This window comes from Botryllus schlosseri, chromosome 15, assembly GCF_051294905.1.
Source record: "Botryllus schlosseri isolate E-star chromosome 15, Bs_hap1, whole genome shotgun sequence".
NCBI classification, from domain to species: Eukaryota; Metazoa; Chordata; class Ascidiacea; order Stolidobranchia; family Styelidae; genus Botryllus; species Botryllus schlosseri.
In genome coordinates this window covers 12,360,324-12,380,577 of record NC_137250.1, presented here as the reverse complement: position 1 = coordinate 12,380,577, position 20,254 = coordinate 12,360,324, and the positions used below count along the sequence as shown (strand labels likewise).

At 40.0% G+C, this 20,254-nt stretch overlaps 1 protein-coding gene across 3 annotated transcripts; it reads left to right on the top strand.

Annotated features, from left to right (window-relative positions):
• The first annotated feature begins 4,324 nt into the window (after positions 1–4,324).
• Positions 4,325–19,643, top strand: LOC145457389 (uncharacterized). 3 transcript variants are annotated; one of them, XM_080335591.1, is made up of 29 exons: positions 4,325–4,506; positions 6,072–6,137; positions 6,197–6,294; positions 6,368–6,449; positions 6,827–6,983; positions 7,497–7,579; positions 7,637–7,711; positions 7,769–7,892; positions 8,424–8,576; positions 8,900–9,074; positions 9,338–9,449; positions 9,510–9,650; positions 10,306–10,388; positions 10,971–11,084; positions 11,152–11,278; positions 11,346–11,475; positions 11,646–11,831; positions 12,470–12,596; positions 13,373–13,469; positions 14,084–14,136; positions 14,208–14,252; positions 15,056–15,198; positions 15,261–15,372; positions 15,721–15,815; positions 15,879–15,907; positions 16,141–16,257; positions 16,751–17,002; positions 18,877–18,957; positions 19,390–19,643. In XM_080335591.1, exons 1-29 carry the CDS (start codon positions 4,392–4,394, stop codon positions 19,497–19,499), a joined length of 3,282 nt encoding a protein of 1,093 aa, XP_080191717.1. In that variant the 5' UTR covers positions 4,325–4,391; the 3' UTR covers positions 19,500–19,643. The 3 variants fall into 3 exon arrangements, with proteins under 3 accessions (XP_080191717.1, XP_080191716.1, XP_080191715.1); XM_080335590.1 differs by having other exon boundaries at positions 10,222–10,388; positions 16,751–16,993; XM_080335589.1 differs by having other exon boundaries at positions 10,222–10,388.
• The last annotated feature ends 611 nt before the right edge of the window (positions 19,644–20,254 follow it).

Sequence of the window (20,254 nt, the reverse complement as noted above, 5' to 3'; positions counted from 1 at the left end):
ATTGTAAATACGTTTTCATTATCAGATTTGCCGGCAGGGCTGATAGAAGTGATGTCATCAAACATTCAGGGGACAATTAATTATACATCTTGAGCTATATGTTCATACCACACGGCAAGACTAGTTAGAGTTTCTAGAGCAGGGTGGCCAAAGGGCCACATGAGACTTACGAACCATTGCGCGGGCCACTTGAATGTTGATGACCATTTTTAGTCTTCCGATGGAATCGTACAGGATAATAGGTAACGTTGAAAACAATACTTATATTAATACGCATCAAAATCAATAACAATTATGACATGAAGACTTGGTGTGGATCCCCAACCTAGCCGCGCGAAATATTGTACATTATATAGTCATATACGACGATCTGCGAAAAATGTGGCTGGCCCCTGGCTACGCCAATGCGTCGGAACTCAGAACTGATATTTTAGTCGGCAAAATCCCAAATTTCGCGGTTAGGCTAATCAAATTTTAGTTATTCGGTTTTGGTAATATATTTTTTGATAATACTAGTAATTTCGAGAATTAACCCGCGAGCCTCTCTAACCTTCTCGCGGGCCACGGGTTGGCCGCCCCTGTTCTAGAGGGTGGACGCCGGACGGGACAGTTGTCATTTATTGCTGTTACTTCATGACTTGGGTAGAAAGCTGTCACCACTCAAGAGATTGAGCACACGCAAGGTCGTAGCCAGAAAAACAATTTATTTTTATTTTGTTTGGGGTGGGGTGGGGGATTATGACTTTAGGGGAGCTCTCTCGTGGGAACATCTCGCAGAACCGTACATCCTGCCATAGGCAATTTCATCACTACCCTTTATACATACGATTCTTAGACGCACACACACACATACCCTATGGAAGCTTCCAGTTGCCAACTATAGCTTATTAGGCGGTCGTTGCACGGATGAGCCCAAATCGCTGACATAAAGTGATGAACAATCAGTGTGAATTTCGGCCCTAGTCGCGCGGAGCGGAAATTTTTTTTTTGAATAAATGAAAGAATTTGATCAATAATATTGGTACGTCTATATGAGCAAGTGGTGTCCATTCTTATTACTTCGTTGAAGCACGGTTTGATCGTAACCTCTGGTAGAGATTGACGCTACTTTAAAGATTGAAATCGCTGATACATACCAGACCAAATTAAAAAACACCTTTGATCAGACTCGTTCAATTTCAAATCAGCAATTTTTAACGGGAAGTGGTGATATTTTCCTGTGCCAGTTGCGTTTATGTTGGAGGGGTCTGATTGCAGGGACAGGATCATTCGGCGCCAGCCATTTAAGCACCCGAAAATCTATATCGAAGGCTTCGGAATACATGGGTCGGTTTTATGGTGGTCAATCATTTTGGGAGCGCACTTTGCGGAGTAGCATGTAGCATACTTTATATATCTTCGTGTGTCCCGGAACGGAAGTTGCCGGAGCTAACAGTCCCCAACCCCATACTGAACTGACTCTCCTACAGACTCAATCAACCCAACGACCTCGGGCTACTCTAGTGTATCTACTGGTACTGTTGTATTCTCATAATTGAGAATGCAGCTAAATTCAATAATAGGTATTTGCGGAATAAATTTTTTTCGTGATACCGATAACCAAATCAAGACATGAACGGTCACTAAATCGCGCGAAGCGCGAAGAAAAATTTTAGGTTGCATACATTTGCCCCAAAATACTCTAATATCTATTGATTTTACGAAAATTTTCCAAAAATTTGGGGGGGGGGGCGACCGCCCCTTTCGCCCCCCCTGGCTACGCCAGTGCACGTGCGTCACGCGATGTGAAAAGCTCACCCTTAACTCATCCACTTAAGATTGATGCTGATCGATCAAAGGCAATTAATTCTGCCATCGGCAAACATCTGTTGGATAATCCGATTTGTGCGAATAATTATCGAGACGACCGATTTCGAATCGTAGGTCGAGGCCGTTCACAATTCCATTTGTGTGCCTTGGAATCAACTTTTATCAAAATACACCAACCAAAACTCTGTCAACAAAAGGAGTTCGTGTATCACCTAAAAATAGTACATTGAACGCTCTCTCATTCGAAATTTCATGCTGGTGACGTCATATTTTGTGATACGATTGTTGATATACAATGTTCTTTCCAATTCTCTACTAGTTGCTGACGATTACCCCTGACGAGTGTCAGCCGAAAATGTTCGGGTTCATTTCAATATGAATATACTATTTAATTGTACATGGGAAAACAGTGTCTCTTCTTGCTGAGTAATCTAAAAGTAGCATAGTTGGCAGTGCTACATCTGGCGACCTGAACACTGAAATTTAATATAATTGGCCAGGATCGAAAGATATAGTGTCGCAGTGATTTCGAAAATACAAAATAAAATCTCGTCCGGACAATGGAACCATGCACCCCGAAACAGCCCTCAAAGTCTGAAAACCGGCATTATTGCTCCAACAATGGCACCGCCGCGACACAATGAACATAACAATGACCAATTTCGTCCAGCGATTGTTCTTATTAATGCCGATTTCCAGACTTTGGGGGCTGTTTTGTGGTCATTCGTTTAAGACCAGATTAATTACATTCCATACCCCAGGGTGGTCCTCGGATTATTTTCTTAAGGTCTCTACTTATAGTGGCAAACAAACCCCTTTCAATGTCGTGTTGTGTCGGGTCAAGTCGCATGTCGTGTACACGTGTGTCAAGTCGCATGTCGTGTTCAAGTAGGCCAACTCCAACACAGTTTAGAGAAGAAGTCAAGCGCATAACCACGGTACATCGCATCACATATTCACGGACGCATCGAGTAAGGCACGCTGATATAGTGAGCGGTTATGCCTGCAAACCTGGTCAGTGTTCACGTATAGCAATCGTTGCGCAAAGCGATCCGCTTTAGCGAAATGCACTGCCGTTTTGTCCCACTTAGATATGACTATTACGTATTATGAACTAGAAATATGATAAGTGACTTTGGCCCAAGACGAGTAAAATATAGCTGAGAAGAATATCTCGATATAATGGTTCAATTCAACACTTTAAGCAATTGATGCAGATTTAGCGTTATTTTTTAGCGCCTTTTTCTCAATATTTAGCGCCATCTAGCGATTTTTGACACCAGTTTTAGCGATTTTCTTCCATCCGGAGTTGGCAACACTGAACCCAATCACACGGATTTGGTTTTTACGACACAATAAAAATGTCAAATCAAATGGACCTAGATTTTTTACATTAGACATTCTTTACATAAATTTCATTCGCTGACTACCGAGATGTAGCGTATTTCGCTCTTGATGTTGTGTGGTTGCTGAATGCTGACCATAAGTAGGCTTACCATATTTTGGAAATCTAAAAAGAGGACACCTTTTCAGAAATTTGAGACTTGCAGAACCGGAGAAGAATTCTCAAAAACCGGTGAATTTTTCCCACTTTGTGATCGGTTGACTAAAAAAAAAGGCCATCTCTCCGCTCAGATCTAAAATCACCGTTTTACACTCCGAAATACCCGCCGGAGCGTCACTTCTGTGCTAATTTAAGGCATATCACTCGCAATTTGCTCTAAATCTTACCTAAATTTTCAAAAAAGAGGGCAAAATCTCAAAAAAGAGGACAAAAGGGCGTCCTCCGAGGACACTTTCAAAAAAGTCAAAAAAGAGGACAAATCCTCTTAGAAGAGGACGTATGGTAACCCTACCATAAGCTCACAGCAGAGTCCCTAAACATTCACAAACGGAAAACTGGATATTTCGAACAAACTTTTGTTACAAAGCAAATAGAATGTTTGGGATTTTCAAGTTTGATGCTCCTTTAGTGGTGATTTTTTTATGCTGCCAGCGCCATGCATAGTGTGACCCGCAGTTGAAATGCCAAGAATTTAAACCAAAAATGTTATGACGTGGAAAATTGTAATATATGAAAAGGTTCACAGTGCAGAACCTACCGAGGTTCGTTTGTGAAAGTGAACCTCTAAAATTCTCAGGCTCACACACCGAACGCGAACGCGAACGTTCATACCATCCTTAGTTCGCGTCTGTGGGACCTTAGTCAGTTACTGACCTAGGACGTCATGGTGGAGCGGACCCTTGGTAAACCAAGTACATTAAACTTCTATTTTGTAGTTTATTCCTAATCTTGATCAATGATATATATATCATTGTCTTGATCTACGATTCTTGCAGTTTCGCCACCAAGGTTCGGTGTAAAATCCATGCTGAAGGCTCTGGCCTCTGATCCAGTGTAATCGCCAGTGGTCGCTACAAGGCTTCGGCTTGCAAAATCCAGGGTATTCCCCTCTTATATTTACAAAAATGCGCAGCGGGATTTATGAAAGAAGTAGCTCATGCTCCCGCTCATAGTCATTTCTAGAACATAGTTACGGTCATGGTCTGTTATTGACTCAGCGGAAAAGACACAACGCTCTATGCGGATGGTCGACTCTACAGAAATGAAGGATACAAAGTCATCTTTAATGAAACGGTGGCATGGCAAAGTCCGCCGTCATGTTGCAAAGTTCATTCGCCCTATCCTGAGTAAAGGTGGGTTTATGTTTTATTATAGTAGCATAGACTGGTTAGCAACCTTCTTTTCTCTCCCGATCGGGATCAAAATATTTTTTTGATACTTTCGAAACACCACTAGACTGTGATACAATGAAAATATATAGGAAGGTGTCGAAACGACTTTTGGAGCATTCTTTGAAATCAGACACCCACCTGGTGACCTAGCCCTCGCAACTAGAGGCTGCCATACGAATTATTGAACTAGGTGACATCTTGCCCGATGCATCTTTCACATCCAATTTATATTCGTTCTTTCATTATATATTTTTATTAAAAATGGATACCGTACCTACACCTACAGTAACACATGTGCTGACTACAGGGATTAACTTGAAGTAAATGAAATGATTAGTGATATTGACCAAAATAATTGTGAATCTTTACTTATCTTGCAAAAATATATAAACTTTTTCCGAACCAGCAACAAACTCCTCGCGCTGGTGGGACACCCCAATTTTGTCGCTTGCTTTTTTTAAAACTATTTTCTTTTACTTTTCATTCAGTGCGCATGCCTCCTCTTGACATCGCCTAGGCCAGTGGTTCTTAACCTTGCCTCCAGCGCCCCCCAAGGGGCGCTGGCGATTTTGAAGTGGGCAGAAACGCTCGGGGGGCGATATGGGGGGCGCTGGGCTCAGGAGGGCGGTATGGGGGCTCTGGAAAAAAATGGCTTCACAGTAGATGATGTGGTGGTAGGACATATCCTTAATGAGTATTCAGAGCAAATTAACACCGAAAACATCGTTATATATAGAGTACAAAAGACATATAGGTTTAATTGTCCATGGGCGCCTAAATGACTGGTACCGAATTTTCCTGTCTTGGCAATCTGAACCCCAGAAGACGAATTCCATCTGGCAGGGAAAAATGATATGCCAGTGAAGAAATACCAATTTGAAATCGTGTGCGTCTTTTAGTTTAGTACGATTGGGCGACAGGGACATCTAAAACTAGATATTCCTGTTGGGCGATATCCCCGTTGGGCGATTCTATATTTTTTGATATAGCAGACAGGAGGTCACGAAATAAAATCATGCAACGAAGTCATACCAACGGGTTCGCCCGCCCGAATATGTTTAAATATTAGTTACGGGCCCTACAGTTTCCAAGACACCTCACAATGTTCGCTATACGTTTTGATGAATCGTTTTTAGGGGGTTTGACGAAGTGCTGTTATGGCCCTCCCTCTTACTTATTATCTTTATTACATTCCTTACAATATGAGGTTGGGGGTGGAGGGGGGGGGGGGGGGGGCGCTGGAGCACGATAATTTTTGAAAGTGGGCGCTGGAGGAAAAAAGGTTAAGAACCACTGGCCTAGGCCAAGGCAGGTGTCTGATTCCATAGACTACTCCAAGTCGCTTCGACACCATCCTATTTTTTATTGTATTGCATTTTTGTGGTGTATGGAACTGATAAAATTGCTAATAAACCTATGATGATGATGATGATGGGACCAGAGGTTGCCCACCAGGCCACCCCTGTAGCACTGTGTTAGTTAAGAGCTTGTGTGGCATCTGTAACTAGTGGATTCACTATTCCTAGGTGATTATGGTGAGAAGGCCGAAGAGTTGATGTTCTACAGACTATGTCAGATATTGAGACGAAAAGGTTGGTGACCGAGTATCTTTTGACTGATTGAAATAAATATTAGCTAATTTCTTTACTAGATTCATCAAACACAGTTCGTCTTCCCATCAACAAATCTACTAAGAGCATCTATAAATTGAAAGACTCATCGGCTCCTATATTATCTTCTATTACTAAGGTAAGTGTACTCCGTGTCGGTACTGTCTGTACTGAATTTGATGCTTCATCTACATCTGATTACTTGAAAACAGAATTCATACCTGGTCCCAAAAGTTGGACAGGAAGAACAGACATTGGATACCAGTCCACTATTAATCGGTTTGCTACAAGCAGGTGAGAACAACGAAAGTTTTTTTATTGAAAATATCAGTAGTGCATAATCCAGAGTAAGCTCTTATTAGTTTAATGTTTTAATTTTCGATATTTTCTTGGCTTCACTATTGTCGTTTGAAAAATTTGCATTGCGTATTGAGAGCTTTTGATTATGAGTTATGAACTGTGCATATATCGCAAACTCACAATGTGCCACGATTTCCACGATTTTATGCATGAAAACATGCCTTTTTTCCATTGTAACTGGAGTTTTTGTGATAAATGTTGTGAAACAGTTTAATTTAATTTATTATTTTGGGATTGCTCTCCATTCACTATTCTTGCTCATTCATTATGCTTGTACAATGTACACATTGATTACGATGGAATATTTTCAGATGGTGGTATACGCAATCACCTTTATCTTGCTGATGGAAGCGGACATGTTATAGTCGTGATGGTTCATGCAAAATCCGAATTTGTTAACTCGATAGTACTAATCACATCGTGGAAATATTTAAGGCTCGATTCAAACGTGCCTCTAAGACTACCTGGGTAAGGATTGTTTCATTGAATAAAGTATTTATAATCAATTTGGTATCTTGTAAGTGCACGATTGGAAGATAGGACTACCGGTACTTATTTTCTATTCCAGCGGTGCAAGCTGCACTATAGTCGGTATTTAGAATGCTTTGTGTCATATGACTTAATTTATTTTGGCCAGTTGCCACTTCAATCTGGTACTAAAACTGTAGTATAATTTGTTTGTAAAGCAGGCTACTTTTATCTGTAACTATCTATGCGAAAGAGTTGTGATGTGAATATTTAAGATAACTTAATTACAAAATATTTAATATTGTATGTTATTAAGAATGTAAATTATACAATTTTATTCACATAGTAGTCAAATGAGTTAATTGACTTCGAAAACTGTTGTAGTGCCAGTAAAAGTAACATTAAATTAGCTTGAAAACAAAACCGTTGAAGCAAGTACCACTAGTTGAATCATAACTCAAGCAATCATTTTACGTGAATTCTTCCGTAGTGATGCATCTACCCATTTTACAGGTATGTAGAAGTAACAGGAGAAGTTGTTGAATTGCTGCCTACCAATAAATTAACAGGAATACCAGCAACAATTTCAACAGTTGGTAGGTTGACTCCGAATTTTTTAGATTCAAAACTATCACATACTTATCTGCTTCCAGGAACTGTGACACATGTCTCGTCTATCCTCCGATTTGATAAGTGGGAGTATGTAGTGACAATTTTGCAACACAAAGGTCGGTATGATTCGATAATGGTGATGTGATTGCAATGTAAATGCAAATTGTCTTCAGATTCCAAAGTGCGGACCGTAGTCGTAAAAAATCAATCTCTTAGTTACATGTCGCAGATGCTAACTATTGGAAGTGTGGTTGGTTTTTCGTCATTGAGAAAAAGCAAAATGAAATTCGGTGGCAGGTATTGTGAGTGGTAATGTATTCAGTTTGGTTCGGTATTGTAATTAAGTACAGAATCGAGTGAATCAATTTGAATTAGCAACTCCTCCAGTTCCAGCTGAAAGACATTTTCACAACAATGCTGAAGCAACACTGTACTCACTCAAAAATGAGTTTACTTTGCGTATAAGGCGGTATCTGAAATATCTGTAGCATTGCGACTCAATTCGTCACGTCTATTACCTGGCAAGCAGTGCGGTTTTAAGGCCTGCTGTTGTGTTGCAGTTCTTGATCCTCATATATTCGAAGCTCCTTCTGAAAGTGTATGTAATGTACAAGTGTACGCCATGCACAAACAGCATAAAACGATACAAGATAGTACTGATGATTTTCCACACGTATGACGTCGATTGAGGGCGTTGTTTGAATTTACTCAAGCTGTAATCAGGAGAACACAAAACTCCGTTTTTTAGTTTGTTAATAACTTCTATATTATTATTATTTTTATCTTAATTGATTTTTCCATTTAGGATTTGAATTGCTTTCATTCCAGGGCAATTTCACTTCATCGCTTATGCGAGTCGGAAACTGCCGATATCTTGGACAGTTTTGTGGAGAGCACTGATATGAGTGTGGATAGATGCAAGGCGTACCTGCGAGAGAAAATGAATGTCCACATTCTCGAGTATAATCTCTTCCGGGACAAGTCAGTGTTGATGCTACTTCAAATTTATTTTAGCGACATACATAATTGCGAAATGTCCGCTTTGAGCTTGCATAGTTATTGGGTTCTCGACCCAAAACATATACTTATTTTTGTGCTGAAGATGTAGCCATATAATACAGATTATATCGGGGATCTCCAACTTTTTCTAGTGAGTCTGTGTGTTAGGTGTGGTGATGCTCATTATGTCTCGTCATTTCTCAAATTGGTTCTTCGTTTCATGCAGATGTATTAGTAGAGCTCACAAATGTCTCTATGCACCCTGCAAACCTACTACAAAACGTTCATCACACGCTCATTTTCAGTGATTTCACGAACTATATTGGCGAGATAACATGTGTTATCAGTGAAGAACTGGGAATTTACGAATTGGACTATCGCGAGGCAATCCTACATATCACATACCAACTCTGCATCGACTATGGAATTGGAAAACGTGTTGGAAGTTTACTGATGGCGTCATATGTACACCATTTCCAGGTTTGATATCTTTCATTCATTACATTGCGAGAGTTAAATATTGCATAAATTTATATTAGGCCCTGATGTGTTATGCAGTACAGGGTATATAGGCCTGTAATATGTGGTGCGCTTTTCAGAACAGCATCATCTAGTATTTGTGAATTCTATAAGAGCCCAATTTGTATACTGTCAGCCGATCAGTTAAAGATAGCGAATTTAGACATTGATCCATCCATTGATATAATTTTGTGTGTGCAATGAATTGTTCCCGGCTTTGACAGGATGCTAACGGTGTCTTAAACCTTGTTTGCTGCGGAAAAAGCAGTGTCGTGACTGTCAGGCCTTCCGATACTTTGCAGGATTGGAGGCCCATTCGATTGGTCGGGTATGGCGGTAAGTCTAGATTTTGAAATGGTTGACTTGATGTGACTTCTTTGACCGATCGTGGAACAGGTAATAAACTGGTGAAGCACATCAAATCTTGCGCGAATTTTCATCCGCAACAGATGCTCTATCTCGTGGATTTTGCACGGTCTTTGCGAACAAATTTCCCTTTCCTGAACGGGTACAATTTACTCTGTCCTGAGGAAGACGGTGAGCTCTAATCCTTTTTTGTGTCATCGGCATTGGCCTGGAATGATTGCGTATTCAATTACTGCTTGAAATTTTACTGAAGTAGTAGTTCTCAGTAGAAGTGGCATTTTGACATGGAGATGTTGCCCCTATTGAGATAATCTGAAAAGTTTTGAAGAATAACTTGCAACCAAAGCAAATTTCCACTTTGAATTGCAAACCCATTCTCTTATCGTTCGAGTTTGTTAGGGTACCGCTAGTGCTACACACTTGCATGCAGACATGATGGTCTAATTTCTACTTGAACCTAAGGAAAAGTAGCGATTTTGAAAGCACATAGAGCACCACGTAGTAGTAGTAATCAAATGGTTTGATAAGTACTCAAGACATTAAGAAATAGGTTGAGATGGTGCATGCCAAAGTAACTAGAAAGTATTTTGTATGTGTCAAGTTGACAATGTACCTTATTGGTCTTAGATTACACTTTCATTCACCTATTCTCTTTCACGGACTCAATTTTATCAAATTAGCACCTCTTTACTGTATGTGAGTGGATTGATGATGTAATTCACTACACGTTCTCGATTTTCAGAATCCATTATGCATAAGCTGCTTGGTTTAAGCTCTCATATTGTTGATAATGGAAAGTACTCTGAAAAGGTCAACATGTTTGCAGAGGTGCTGGACAATCCACATTCGTGTATCGCATTACGATCAATGGGACATGTTGCGAATACATACCATGTTCTAACGATAAAGGTTTGTGCAGGGGTTGGTTTGTAATGAAAGACGTCTATTTTTTCGAATTCCTCGAATAGTTTTTGTCGACTTTCACTACTTATGCAAGTGGTTATGCTGAGGTCCAGATTTCATCAAAATAAAGTATTTTCATGCATAAAATTTGTCAGTTTTCAAGTCAAAAAAGGTTTTCAGGCCAAATTACTTCGTAAGGACAGGCCGTTCCAACCAGAAATGAAGATAAGTAGTACAATTCTAAAATTATGTCGGAAAACACCTAATTTACATACATGACTTCACAATTTGGTCAAAATTATGTTTTTAAGGTCAAATGTCAAAATTTTGATTTTTAGATCAAAATCTTCTGTTTTTAGGTAAAAAATCGTGATACTCATGATACCTGATTATATTTGTGTAAGTTACACTATTTTTACTGCCATGACTGTTAGTCGCGAGATCCACCAAGCAAGTGACCACCTTGGATTAACTGCTCCGTATGCGACCCCTTGACCCTATCAAACGTTTAAACAGGCCATGTCAGATGATGTTATAGATGACTTGTGTGAGCAAGCAAAACAATTTTTTCATATTTTTCACTCTCAGGAACTCTGCAATCGTGCTTTGAACATGAGTCAAAACTTAAATAACAATCGTTACAAGGAATACTGGTGCCATATGATGCTGTCTGAAGCCATGTTCGGGCATGAAAATAATGAGGTACGGCTCACAAAAATTTCCCTACGTGTCTACGCGTCTAACAATACCATTTTTACCGCATTTTCAGAAATGGGACGAAAGTTCATTTTTGTTGGGATTAATCGATTTGAGTACAGGAGGAAAAATCACTATTGAAGATAGCACGGGAATAATTGAGTGCGTCGTTTTGACCGATGATTTTGACTTGGTGAATGGTATTTATTGAGATGTAATCACAACGATTGTAAGGACAAACACGTGTAAGCTTTGTTGATTTGAAAGGTGTGAAGCGTTTTCCATGGTGTACACAGGATATTGGTTGTTTCGTGCGTGTTAAACGTTTCTCAATAATCGTCGAAGCGCTGTATGAGCCACCTGATAATCAAGATTATAAAGATACTGGTTTGATGAGGTATGGTGATGGCGTAGTGCAGTTTATGATACTTGGTACCATGAACTAAATATTAGTTTAGTTTAGATGTAGATTTTGAAACTCACTGTTTTGATTCTCGATATTGTGCCCTGTTGCTTTCTACAATGTTTGAGCAACAGAAAATATTGTAATGTAATTATACTTTCAAGTGATTTTGTGATGGACGACGACCGTTCCGATATCTCATATCATTTTTACATCGTTGCACAATCCCGTGACGTCCAAGTCATTGCTACATCTGACGGCGTTGCTGCGACAATGACGTTGGGATGTTCAGGTTATGTCGCTAGTCCTGTGGCTGAAGATATGCCTGCGCCTTCCGGACCTGGTGCCAGGTATGATTTCTTAGAACGTCTTTCTTCAACTTATAGTGACGGCCAGTGAATGCTCTCTCTAATTTTTCACGAGTCTGCGCGCACTCACCAACTCAATGTGCGGTCTCTTGGACAACAGTGCATAACGACTAAAAAAGGTCGTCACTTCGGCTTTCTTGTGCACAGCTTGGATTTTCTGTGCGCAGAGACCGTGTCAGCCCTGCGCAATTGCGCGCGTGCGCAGCTGAGAGGGAACATTGGTTGCGGTCTACTTTAGAAATTATTACCCACTTCTTCAAGTCATAATAGAGCCCCATCTTCTGTGTGTGGCGTAATTACGACAAGTAAACAGACTCGTGAAGGCCTTGGGAATATTCCATTGGTGTTAGTGTTAATTTTCCGTTATTTATTAGGCTACCAGATTTGTGCCCTTTACTTCTGTCTGTATATTTTCATGTGCCATTCCGCGAGACCATTCACTTATCACAATTATGTCGTTTGCTGGGATTAAAATTATTTCTCTATTTCAATTTTGGTTCACTGGCCATGTGGCCAAGCTTGAAATAGGATAAATACAACAGGCCCATAACTGCTGCCTTCCTATGTGTCCTTTATATTGCTACGTACACAAGTCTCAGGTGCCGTATCTATCATTTTAGAATTGATTCACTTGCAACATCAGGATCTCAAGAGGCGATGCGGGATATGGTCATTTTTGTTATCCAGGAAGCTACCGCTTACAACCAGTTTTCGATGCGAGGGATTGTCGTAGAAGATTTCAAAAAGGTGCTTTAGCTTGAAAATGCCGATAACTGCTCTTGTATAGTCATGAATTCTTTGGATCAAGTACTGCTATTATCGCTGAAAAATGATCTCAACATCAAATGAGCGCATGCTCTTTTCTTTTAAAGGTGGTCAAAGTAGGCATGATTGCTACTCAAAGTAGAGGTAGAAGTAACGCCGTACATTTCTACTCGAATACCAGTACAAGTAGCCATTTTGAAGACATGGCTAAAGTATTTCAAGGGAAGTAGACAAAAAAATTTATGAAATTACTATGTAAGCATTATAAAAATGTAAATTTGATCGAAAAGTCTCATCTGAGGCTATTTTTAGCAGCCAATCGAAGGTGCCTACTTTCAAAATTTCAAGATGAATCTTCGCGACTACAAATAGTTTCTATCTTCAGAAATATTTCCCGTTGCCTTGCTACATGGGCTTTTTCGCGTGCTTTGTATAGCAATCTCACTGATAAAGTGATGCAAACTTGTCACAAAACAAAGTATGTAGTATGTCAAAAACTATTCAAGGGGGAGAGGCAGTAGTAAGAAAACCACTCAACTAAGTAGTGCAAGTAGCCAAAACCTATTTGAGTACTCTAAAAAGTCAGAGTATTTCTTTACTGACCACCTCTGCGTTTCTCTCATCCTGAAATCCCATTGTTCCTGCATGGGGTCTGAATGTTACAGTCAGGTACTGCTGCCTAATCGTCAGTTGTGTTTTAAATAGATAAGTAGCAAAGTTCATTCTGTTTTTCTTTGAAATCTCTCTATCACGTTTAGAAGCAGGAGATAATGTTTGACTTCAAAAATGCGAGAAGGTGGTTACCGTTCATCAGAAGCCGGATTGTCTTGAAGATGTCGTTTCCCAGTGACAAAGGTTCGCCTCTAATTGACCAATTCTGTAAATGTAACTAAAACGGTGTAGTCAGCGTCGATACTCAAGTCAAAGTAATTTCTTTTTAATTGCAAGTAGAAGTAGCATATTTTAGGTCACGTCAAAAATACTTGAAGTTTAAGTACAAAGTGAAGGTGTGATAGGTACTCAAGTGGTCTTAAAAAGTTGATTTAGTCGTGGAATTGCATATATTCCAAATTACATGGTGCATCTTCGAGACCCAACGGATAATGACTAATGTGAATAACGTGAAATTTTCGAAAATATACTTATTTGCTGTGGAACAATAGGTATTTCATTCAGTTGTTTTAACATTCCACTCATAAAACTATGCAAACATATCACAAAAACTCCAAGTTACAATATCCAAAGTGTCAAAATTAAGTAATTATTTTGAAGTCACTTGTATTGTTGTTAGTCAGCCCTCAAGATTACTCGAAGTTGTTTTGGCACCCTCTTATCTTTTCTTTATATCACAATATTGTGGTGTATTGATTTCATAGAAATTTTAATAAAATGATGATGAAAACTTTCAGACCCTCCATTAATAAGTTTCAGAACCTGTTATGGTTGGACATAATTTCTATTTTCTGCAGGCACCTCTCCAGTCATACTTGTGGACTCGAGCTTTTCAATATCACACTATCACGTACGTATTCTTCAATAGGCTTATAATGCCACATGCACGAATTGCCTCCGCTTATATTTGGTGCGTTTCAGGGCAGCAGTTTACTGCGAGACGAAATTCCATTCGTAACAGAAAAGGTAATTGATATTATGAGAATCTATTCATTAAAGTAATGGACATGTTTGTTGATTATCAAGATTTTTTCACTTTAAATCACAATCAAATGTTAAGATTGGGAGCTTGTAAATGAGGCATGCAGACTAAATGAAAAGTAACAGAACCAAACATAAAGTGGATAAGCAATGAAAATGAAATGTGATGTTTGAGTTGGCGAAATTGATAGATATTTCATGACGTGGTCCGGTAATCTCAAGCGGAGGCCAGGATTCATTCAGTAGAATCTGTAGTTTATCCTTATACTTTACAGGAGCATTGAGTTCTCTTGTAAGGAAGTCTATTTTTGTCCTTGATGTTTTTGCGGCATATACACCGACTCATGATATGCATACACAGTAACACACGATCTGTGCATGTGCATACCGTGAGTGCATGATGTGCACATTCCGTTGGACAAGGAAGGTGCAGATATAGCCTTGTACGGCATTCTAAGCCTTGCACCACCCCTCCATGCTATCCCAGTAATGCATGAGCGCCAAGCGAGGAAGTCATGGATACCAGTGTTACTAATCAGGTCTTTGGTCTGACCCGGCCGGGGATCGAACCCACAACCTACCGATCAAGAAGCCTGATGCTTCACCGTTTATGCTATCTTGTAAATCGTGCTGATCAAATTTTATTGATGGCATGGGCGTGCATTGTCGTTATCAATAATGCGGATAACCCGCTATTTGATTTTTGGTAATGGAGTTCAATAATCCGAAATTAGCAGCAGTGAGGGTCCTGAAATTAATATTACAGTTCGGATGTTCATTTTTGGCAGATTTTGTCTGTCGGCGAGGCTCTGAGAGATCTAAGACCACTGCGACTTGTGAGAGGAAAAATCACGTTGCGGAAAGGATTCCTGGACCGAAACCTGCATCAGCAGCGGCTATATTTTAGCTCAGCCGATGGTGCCCGAGACGGGTAAGCACCGATTCGTCCCTGATGGATAGGATTTTGAAGCTCGACTCTTGTTCACAACTCAGGCAGCAGCTCTGTATTTATCTGGGAAGAACTTCCGATTTGAACATTCCCAATTGTTGTATACCGGAGTCAGTGGTGGTGATCAGGCCCGTGAAAATATTTCGATCCGAAAAGGTGATTTTCCATGATACTATCATGTTTTTGCGGCAATTTTTAAAAATGGCGAGGTGGGATAGAGGTGCGAAATATTTTTATCGAATGCAAGCAACAGCACTGCTTTTCTAAGCTGGTAAAAACTACCGTAATAAACAGTGATTAGTGAGCTGGTCGAATATATTTTGAAACTTCATAAACAATCTCAAGAACTAATACAGAATGATCGATAGTGCTACGTTATGAGCGCGCTGCGCATGTGTGTCAGCCCAGTGCTTAGTGTTGGTATCTGGAACAGATCTTAAATTGTCGAATAGGGTGTTGCGCTGTCAATGGCTCGAGGCCTCAATGACATTCTCGTGTTTTCAGGGCAATGTCTACTGTAGGTCCTACTCTGAATTTTATGTGGAGTCAATACCTTTGGCGTCCAATCTGTCTGCTCGTGATACGATACACAGTGCTCGGTGAGACTGGTATGAATTATTATTTATGAGACCTTCACTTATCCGGTCTATCTTTATTCTCAGCCTGCTTCCAATTGACAGCAGTACAAAAGGTAAGTATTCGCAATGTCAGGATCGAGTCTCAAGCCCACTGCACCACTTCTGTTAGCTAACCTCTGAAGTACTGTTTTGTTGCAAATGCTACTTTTTCTGCGCTTCTCTTGATTGCTTGCATCAACTTTGCTATGAAGACACTGATTGCTTTTGACGCTAACTATGGTTACCTGCGGGAATTTGTGACCGGAAGTTTTGTTCCGGTGACTCTGAAATCGGCCTCGTTTAACAGAATTGATGCTGCGAGATTTGATGATTTCGGATGCATCTTCGGAAGTATCTCAAGCCGCCCAGCTGCTTATAGTTAATGTTTTTCCTATGAAAGTTCTATCCGTCACCGTGTCACCAGGTACCCTTCTTCGTTCCACTGTAGCACTAACGATTCAGATGTAGAAAGTATGTATTTGGATATATTTGTATTATTATTTATCAGGAAAAATCCTCATAGCAACTGGCCAATGTTGCCAGCACATCACAGTGAAAATCCTGTTATTCATTCTGCATCTTGCAATCTTTTATAAGTGAAATTGTCATAACAATGCGTGAACCTTTTATCAGGGTAACGCACTAAATATTCACTCACTATATATGGATTTCACCTATTTGTAGTGGGATTTTGTTTTAGTCACAAATTTAAATCTCGCAAATTCTGATGCAGTCACCCACGATCAACTGCTAAAGTATGCGACACCACAACCAAATCCATTTCCGAAATTACTTTCATTTTCTACTTCAACCTAAAGTATTTTCGATCTGTGTCGTAAATTTCTACGTCTGCTCGTAATATAGAAACATTTGCTTGACAATTGTGCGCAGGCTTTAATCTCTCGCTATCATTTCAGGATCTTTCCACACTGACACAGTTTCGTTTCACGCTAGATGCGCCATTAGCGATCACACTGGGCATGCGCGTTTGAATTTTTACTCGTCCTGCCTGCACGATTTCTTTAAGTTCATCGGTATCGATGATCTGACCATGACGGAATTTACCGAAATCGTGTCGGTGTCAGACGCGCGGAAATTGCAATACGATGCGTTCGTTCATTCGCCGGATGATGTCGCGGCTGCTGCGGTTGACAGTCCGGGTGACAAAGGTAGCGCTTTTCATCTCATCGGGTTATGACACGGATTCCCTACCTGTGTACCTCCTCTATCATAGCCTTTATGAGAAGTCGCATCATTTTTTCATTTTAACAACCGCTAAAACCAGTGTTTCCCAAACTTTTTCAAGCTACTGCCCCCTGGACAATGAATAAAGCCCCAGCGCCCCCCAGACAACCCCCACACCACGCCTTAATCATAAAACGAAAGTTGTTCTGCATTTATTACAGCTAATAATGAGACAAATTAAGTTGGTGTATTATTATTATTATCATCATCTAGTTATATTTGATTTGAGTTTTGATAAGAACGATCTCATTCTAAAATTTCCAGTGTCCACTTCCCTTACTGTCAAGTCGGATTCTGCTGTGAGTCAGAAACTTTGTCACGGCACTGAAAAAACGTTCTATCAAATATGAGCGGGGAAAGGCAACGATAAAATAGTCAACCCGACTCTAGTGGGAGTATTTCTATTTGAATTAATTGTGTATCGAGAACAAATGATTGGAGAATGGAGATATAGAACTTTGGGTTGAACTCAATATTATTCTACAATGTAATCAGCTCCTCAATCAGTTCATGCTCGGGAACTTCACAGAATCGATTAATTATCTGGTGGGGAATTTCTAATTGGAATATATCCTTGAATCAAATCACCATATCCTCTTGCAATTTTCTGAGATGATTATTTTTGTTTCTCCATCAAAACCGGGTATATTGGAGCTGGACCTGCAAGCTTGAGAATTCGAACGGTTCACCTGTCGCAAAATTTCGGTGGAATATCACGGGCTTTTCACTGAATCCGGGCAGTGCCATTTTCATCTTTATCAGGCTTAATCACTGCTAAGAACGGATACATTATACTAATAATTTTTGGAAAATATCCCCGTCAAGTAGAAGCGATATCGTTTCTCGCAACCAGAATGCCATGTCGAAGGCTACGGTCACAACACTAAGCCATCATACCTTGCATTGAGCAATAACTTCTCAAATACTTCGTAGTTCTTCTCACAGCAGCCAATGAATGAACCACGCTTTTCAGGGATACTGCCTCCTGCTAAATTAGTCCATCGATGGGCAGGATAAACATTGTCAAGTAACATTGGACTTTCTCGTGCAGCTGAATAAATAGACGGACGACCCTGAATTGCCCCGACTTGAACAATTCTGCGTTCTTACTGTAAATTTAGCTGCTTTAGTTATCAATCGTTTCAACACTACGCAACAGTTGCCTTCAAACCTTGTCCGTCCCCATTCGCTCTTAGCGCCCCCCCCTACCGCCCAATTTTATAGCCAGCGCCCACCAATCGCCCATTCCATGGCCAGCGCCCCCTTCACGCCTACGAACGCCCCCAGTGGGGCGCTGGCGCCCACTTCGGGAACCACTGGTTTAAACCAATTCTTAATATATTTTCGAAAGGTTGAAAATGGCAGGGCCATTGATTTTTCAAACTTTTCGAAGGTTGGGAACCCTTGGGCCATGAGAAGGGAGAATACACATTAAAAACACTAGAATGACTCGTATCCGAAAAGGTTGCACTACACACCCCTGCTTTAAGCCATACTAGTTTACTATAGAGACTAGAAGTATTTTTTTTGGCGCACAGAAGTTCTGAAATAGATATAGGCAAAGTTGTAGTTGTACAATATGCACATATTTCAATAATTCTTAGTGAAGCTACTAGAATATTTCCCAACCTGGCAGAAGAGTAATACCTTTATGTTTATTATCTTTTCTGGTTGCTAAAATCCCAGGTAGGCGTAAGCCTTTAAAAAAAGACATGTCGATCAATCCGCGAACTACTTTTCACTGGAAATCAATATGCAAGTCCCCTCTTTGAAATGAATCTCGAATTTAAAATTGCAGGACTACTGGCATTGATCTACATGTGCAATAGTGTCAATTCTTCTGTGATGCCGCCGCGGAAATTGTTGGTGCGAGATCAAGGTGTGTGTTATCTTGATACTTGTGCCTTTGTTCATATTTCCAAAATAGATACCAGCAATCTTCAGTTATTTTTATGTCCTTCGCTTAATGCTTGCTTTAATCAGGGATATATTTAAGTTCTACCTATCCCGGGCTTTAATGTTCCCTTCTTGGTGTCGAAATGCTTAGTTTGTAAAACCTACACAAAACAGTTTACCAAGGCAGCAGCAATTTTATGCCCAGATATCATACGAAAATGGAAAGCAGTTTTTTGGCTTTCAATCCTACTCAGTTTCCGTGTTCATATCATCCTTGAAGAGCTTCTTGGAGGTACAGAACTTTGATATCATCCTTTGCGGGACAATCTAGTTTTATAAAATGTTGGGTGATGTAAATGCAAGCTGCAGTTAGTCGCCAAGCTACATTAAATCACCATTCATTATCTCACATCAGGTTTGGGGAATCAAGGAAGTGCTCCCTCCTCTGTTACGGCTAAAGCCAATCCTGCAGCACCTTACACTGTGAAGCATAGGCATTTACATTGTGTCCGACTCCTAGAATGAGCGATTTTGTCGTACTTTACTGTTTTTTTTTAACGATTAAATTGTGTGGCTACTTTGCACCAGTTTCACATCCATTGCTATGTTATCATTTTCAATAATATATTTTATAATTGGGTTGTTATTAAATTGGTGCAAGATACATTTTTCGGTGTTGCTTGCTTGACAGACAGGTTGTTCAGGCATGTGGTATTGGGGTAATCGATTACATTGTTTCCAGTAATTGATTGTATTTGAAAGAATTCCAAAGTAATTAAGTATTCGGAATATAACGCTTGTCTATGAAAAAAAATGCGGTTTTAACTTTGTTGATTGTTTCAGACAAAGTTTTGGTTGCTGAATCCAATGCTGAGTCTGCATTTTGCTCAATTTCATGTAACGGCAACAGATCAAACACTGTCATTGAAATTGCCTATGATGAATCCTGGGCTGGAAGTTTTGTTGTGGTACAGAATGAGCTCATGAAAAACTTAAATTTCGGTGGTTTTCCATCTAATTTCAATCAGAAGCTCTTTTAATTTCAAACATATATGTGGACACATAGTAAAGTTTTGCCGTATTTCAACAAAATAATGCAGTTAACGAATATAAGTGCCAGTGTGATTACGGCTATGTTGGAAGAACGTCAAGGCGTTTGCAGGTACACATAAATCAGCATGTCCCTAGATTTATTAGAACATGCGCTTAACGCTCGGTGGAAAGCTCACCCATGACCCATCCTCTCAAGTTGGATGCGTTGCTCACTAAGGCCATAAATT